The following is a 6000-nucleotide window of genomic DNA, read 5'->3' as shown; positions in this document are numbered from 1 at the left end:
TGAGGTACACATCAGTTTATTACAGCTGACCTGCACACTGTTACAGCGCTTAAAAATGAACTCTACTGGCTTAGAACCAGAAATCTATGATTGGTTAACCATATCTCCTAAAGTCAATCAGTTAAAAAAAAAAATCCAGGAGTGAGAGTCAGGAATTTAAAATAAGTACCTTACCGAATAATGTGTTTGCTGCAACAAAAGCATCCAATCAAATGTCATCAAACGGCACATGGATATTGTTTAAGCGTACAGCTTCTTAACATATCCAGATAACTAGCAAGTAAAATGATCCCTAACCCAAATCTACCTTTAAAGCATCAAATACTTTTCATAAAAGATGCATTATAGTACAAAATAGTCAGTGGAACTAAATCACAAAAGCATACTGATGGTGAATGCAACTCGTGAGCCAAAAGAGCCTTTGTGCATGACTGCTGTTATAGAAACAATACAAAGAACCTCGCTCAGTATTGTGAAAAAGAGTTGAGGGGGAATAATTTGGTACTAATTGAGACAGCATTCTTTGAGCAAAAGCCTCATTCAGCCACACGAGGGCAGCAAAACAAAGCGCACGATTCAATTAAGACATTAAAAATAACTGAATAGTGGGTGGTCATAGTGGTTTAAAATACGTACATTTTTAACCAGCAATAAGCTTCAAGTTGAAGGTTTTTTCTAATGTGATCTTTGGCTGATATCAGAGGAAGTTAGTAAAAGATACATTACCTTGTAAGGCAAACAGTGGTGAAAAACAAGGAATCCACTGAAAACAAAGAACAAAACAAAACCCTCTCTACAATAAAAAAAAAAAAAAAAAGATTTAAGACTCCCATGTACAAATACAATATCATTAGAAGTTGCATTGCCATTCACTGGCTGCCTGCAGGCACTGTAAAGACTGGGCAACAGTTTTAAACAGTCCACTTGTGGCACTGTGCATTTACATGGTCAACATTACACTATCAACACAGTTGGTCAGAGACATACAAGGACGTACAAGGATGACAAAATAACAAACAAAACAAGAACAAAATGCTGCTGTTCAGGGGAGCTCGTCAGCTCCATCACTCCTCAGTCTAACTGCGACATAGAAAACACTGAAACCTTAACTGAACAACAGGCTTTCGGGAGCTGGTGATAGTTGCAGAGAAGGAAACATGTGTTTATGTGCGCATTTACCAAAGGAAAATCTCTCTCTCTCTGCATTTGCATAGAACAGCTCATGAGCGTGTGCTGACAAGTTAAAGATAACTGACATCTGAATGTTTTTGTCATCATCAGTGACCTAGAAAAGGAGAAAGTTGTTTCCTTATATAATTATAAACTACCTAAGGTTCTAATTTAATACATTTTTAAAAAATCTGAAGAAAATACTTCAGAAGATTGCAGCTGTAATCACTGTGTAAAAGATTAAAATATCCTATGTGATCAAAAAAGATGAAGTACGTCTGAACTGTATTTGAAGCACCGAAAGGAGGTTAGGCGAACTCAAAGTGTTGCAACTGAATTCTCAGTTTACTGACCAGTAAAACAAGTTACTTCACAGGAGAAAGTAACTGAATAATAATTTGCAGTGTTACATAAGAAAGTTATAAGCAAATAGTGAGTGATTAAAGCGGTAAAAAATAAAATAAAGATAGCTGAAGAGTACGGTGTGAAAGTATTAGGTGAGTAATGTAAGCAGCTGAATGTCGGTTAAAATAGTTCAATAGACATTTGAGTAGAATCAGTTAAAGTGTCAGCCTGCAGTGCTGAAAGCAGCCTAAATGTCAGTTAAAAATAAGGGACAAACATTTCAGCAGATGCATTTACTGCTAAAAGGAGCCGATGTGTAAAAGCTTTAAAAGGGCTACTTTGCATGACAACAGTGAAAGAGCTGGGGTAAGTGAACGCCCCACAAGCAGCTTGCGTTTCATGCAAACGTCCTGCAGCCCTTAAATGCTCAAGCTGTCTGAAGACCCTCCCACGGCACAATGCACACCCATGAAAACTCCTGGGCTCTAAAAAGCATAAAACTTCTCATGTGACTCCAGGAAAACCATGAAAGGTATGAAAAACTGAGCTAATGCCACCATTAGCATCTGTGCACAACTGAAAATAAGTATGAATGTGGTTAAAAAAAAAAAAAATCCAGAGGTGACAGGCACAGCAGAACAATTTCTGTGGGGGGAAAAAACCTGAAAGCATGATGCTCAAACATCTGAGAAAAAGGTCAACAAGACTGAATTTTGTGTCATCATAAAAAGATGCTGAAATACTCAACGGACAAAAAAAGTGTTTGGAAAAATGAAGAATGCCACTGCGAGTCTCAAAGTGAGTACACCAGTAAACCACACGCCTACAATAATCAACTTAGCAAAGAGATACATTTTCTCGGTTAAACTGCAGAAGCAATGCAGGCTTTTTGGCTTCGTATTACAGATTATGTATTGTTTCACAGGCGCAGGCTGAAATAATACGGCAGCTCGGTATCTCGGCTATCTTGAGAGAATGTCATGCAGCATAATCACAAGCTGGCCCAAAGTGCATATCAGTGAGTAATGTTTACCAGATACAGGTAAAAGCTTCCCAAAGACATCAGGTGAAAAGTACTTTATCATGGATGCGTGCTTCCATGGATCATAACAAAAAAAAAAAGAAAAGAAAGGAAACTCAACAGAAGACAGGATTTCGAGTTCAACTGCAGAGCTTCTTTCCGAGCAGTGTAATAAGCAACAAAACATTTCTGCACAGTCAGTGCAGTTTTATGTTTCTCTCCCAATAAGTTATGCTTGCATATGTGCGTATAATAAATTGTGGCAGGTGTTGTACGCAAGGATTTTCTCCAGTTTTGAATCGGTGTGCCTCTCATCAGAACACCAGGGGATAAAGTATTTTGAAGAGCACTAACATTTTGGCTTTGAAGGTTCAGAAAAGTCATTTTTTTTCCTCATCGACATCCCGACTACTGTAAGTTCTTAAACATCGTGTTGCTGTGCAGCCCGCGTTATGCTCCCGCTGAAATGAACGGACAAGGTCCCGATTTCAAGCTGGAGTCCAAGGTGAACAGTGGGCAGGTCTGTCATCGTGAGCGCGTTGGTTCCAGATTGAACCCTGGAGTTAATTCCTACACAGCGCCGTTCTGCAGGTGCTCAGGGGTGAAACAGCCATTGGTCTTACAGCTGCTTTCTGCTCTTTTGGCCTGGGACAGTTTCCTCTTGGCCTTCCAGCGCTGAGCCAGCGGCTCCATAAACAGAGAGAGGGAGGAGAGTAGATAGCAGAGCCCCGCCAGGTAGAAGGAACAGTCGTAGGTCTGAGTGTAATCATATAAGAACCCTAGAAAGCACAAAGATCACAAGGATGCGTTAAGAGCCTGTGTGTTCATCTGTGAATACAGTTATTATGTTTTCTTCTTCTGGCCACCCCCACTCCCTTTTTAAAAACAGGGTCATGACTTCACGATAAACTACAAAGCAACTCAACTGTTACTTTCTTCATTCCTGTATTTCTATTTATTTCCTTTACACAAGCCGTGTTGATACAAGCATGCGAATGCAGATGAGACGGAGCAGAAAGGCAGGTGTAAACACATTACACAGCCATCTGAAGTTTGAGCGTTTATCCTGACTGTAATATTTGAAAACATTTTTTTAATGCCCTACAGCCCGAGGCAGGGGCCATGGCTTGCCAAACGTTTAAACAGAAGGGATAGTAAACAGAGCCACACGTTATTTCCATACGGCCATAAAGGGGGCCATTACTCACGTTTAAAACTCCCGAAATCCATAAGCTCCTCTGTGGGGATTGCTCAACACAGTGTGAGTGGGTTCAAAGCCTCTCACTTTAATGTGGGCCAAATGTTACCAGATACATTTATTTTTCCTAGAAGTAGCTCACACATATGAAGACGAAAAAAATCTAGGGCACTATATCTGTATTATGATTCAGCATTTTGTATATTTAAGGAGACAGCCTGCCAGTTGAGCACACAGGCAGATGTTACTTCTGCAACAATCTTACGCTGCAAAATCAGTGTAACAATAATACCGTTTACAAAGCAGCTCTCTCAAACCTACCATGGATACATCGCTGTTATTCTAAGGGTTTGACATGAAGAATGCAATCTGACCCTGTAACCTTTGTATACATTTCCTTAAACTGAAATTCCAGTTAGTCTCGATGTCTCCAGGCGAGCTCTGACTGTAGGTTGTTTTTCTCCTGTGTTTCAGTTTTCACACTCCACAGTGACTGCATACACCCAGACAGGCTGACACACATTTGGGAAGCACCACAAGGAATTCAGGGCCCCAGGAAAATATGTACACACACACACACACACACACACACATATATATATATATATATATATATATATATATATATATATATATACACATACATACATACATACATACATACATACATACATACATACATACATACATACATACACTCACTCCATGTCAGAAATAGCACACAGACACACACAAAAGTAACATCTTTGCTATCATCACATCACATACAGATGTAGTGAAAAGTGAGACAGAACATGCTTGAATGTTTTCCAAGATGTGAATCACTCACCTGCCAAAGGAGGCCCTGTGAGGCAGCCCAGGCCGACAAAGAACATTGAGAAGCCCATGGAGTTATTGAGCTTCTCCGACCCCACGAGATCTACCTGCGGGGCAAAACAACATACCAAGCACTTGTCACTGCCATCTATTTGCATTTTAAACAGCCCATTCTGCAGCACTACAAACCATGAACATTACTACAGGTTTTCCAACAAACATTTGAGAGCACAACAATTTTAAATAAAGCGAGAAACTGGAAAAATTTAGCCCGATAACGATAGAAAAGCCAGTTCAAAATAATGGAATATGTGTTAAATGTGTTTAAAAAATGCTTCACTTTTATTTCTGCAGTCCCTAATTTCCATGTACAGCAAACATGACCTTCAGTGTTGTGCAAAAGTCTTGAGCCCCCATCTTTTCTTTATATGAAAAAACATAAAACATAAATCAAATACAGTACATAAGGCAAAACCAGTTTGTACAGTTCTAACAAGCTTGAAATTCAATATTTGGTAAGAACACATTTTTTTCTTCAGCACAGCCTGAATACGCTTGCATAAGCTTTCTTGTAATTTCTTAAGTATTCTTCAGGAATAGTTCTCCAGGCTTCCTAAAGGATATTCAAAGCTCCTCTTTGGATTTTGGATGCCTTTGGTTCTGTTATTTGACAAGATGATCCCACACTACTTTAATAATGTTGAGATCTGGGAGTCCAAACTCTGACTTTATCGTTTTCTATCAAGATAAAGTTTTGCTGACAGAGCCTCCACCATGTTTCACTGTTGTACCTCTCTCCTGACCTCAAACTGGTGATGTTCTGCACCAGAAATTTCAAATTTGGATTGATCACTCTATAAGACCTCATGACATTGATTTTCAGTACAGTTCTTGCGTATTTAGTCATATTTCAGCCTTTCCTCCCTCTTTCACTTCCTTAAGAATGGCTTCTTGATAGGCACCATGCCATAGAGATCATTCCTGATGAGGCCTCAGTGAACAGAAGAGCTAGATGCATCTCTCTGGCTGTGTGTCAGGTCTTTCCCGTTTTTCTTTCTTATTTCTTAAGGACATGACTATCAGTTACTGTTTATCTGCTGTAGATAATTTTGTTTTCTTTTTTGTTACTAAAAGAAATAAAAAAAAGATCAAAATGGACTGAAAATTTGTTAAAAACAGCCAATGTCCACGAAAAACTTTGAAAGACCTTCAGAAAGAATGGAAAACTTGCTCAAGACAGAAATAAATGCTGTTTGAAGACTTTTGCACTCTACTGTAGATGTATAAAGATAAACCCGCATTGTGCCTTTATATCTGTAATAACCCAGCATGATTCTGCTCCTCAAACATTATTGATCTTAAAAAAAAAAAAAGCTTTAGCTGCATTTAGTTGTTGTATAGTCCCCGCCGCTGCGCTGATAAACCACTCAGTTTAATAGTGACAGCATTC

The 6000-nt window shown here is 39.1% G+C and overlaps 1 protein-coding gene across 4 annotated transcripts in view; it reads right to left on the bottom strand.

Moving 5' to 3' along the window:
* Positions 1 to 6000, bottom strand: part of slc16a4 (solute carrier family 16 member 4) — a 29422-nt gene continuing 23422 nt past the window's right edge. For all 4 annotated transcript variants that reach the window (XM_082517964.1, XM_082517966.1, XM_082517965.1 and 1 more), the window contains 2 exons: positions 4564 to 4657; positions 1 to 3315 (listed from right to left, as the gene is read on the bottom strand). In XM_082517964.1, coding sequence (XP_082374090.1) covers positions 3107 to 3315; positions 4564 to 4657 — 303 coding nt within the window. In that variant the 3' untranslated portion in view covers positions 1 to 3106. The remainder of the gene's footprint in view (positions 3316 to 4563; positions 4658 to 6000) is intronic.

The sequence above is a fragment of the Aulonocara stuartgranti genome, assembly GCF_965226115.1.
Source record: "Aulonocara stuartgranti genome assembly, chromosome: 20".
In the NCBI taxonomy this organism is placed as follows: Eukaryota; Metazoa; Chordata; class Actinopteri; order Cichliformes; family Cichlidae; genus Aulonocara; species Aulonocara stuartgranti.
Note: the sequence above shows the minus strand (reverse complement) of the source record. Positions and strands in the feature narration are given on the sequence as shown.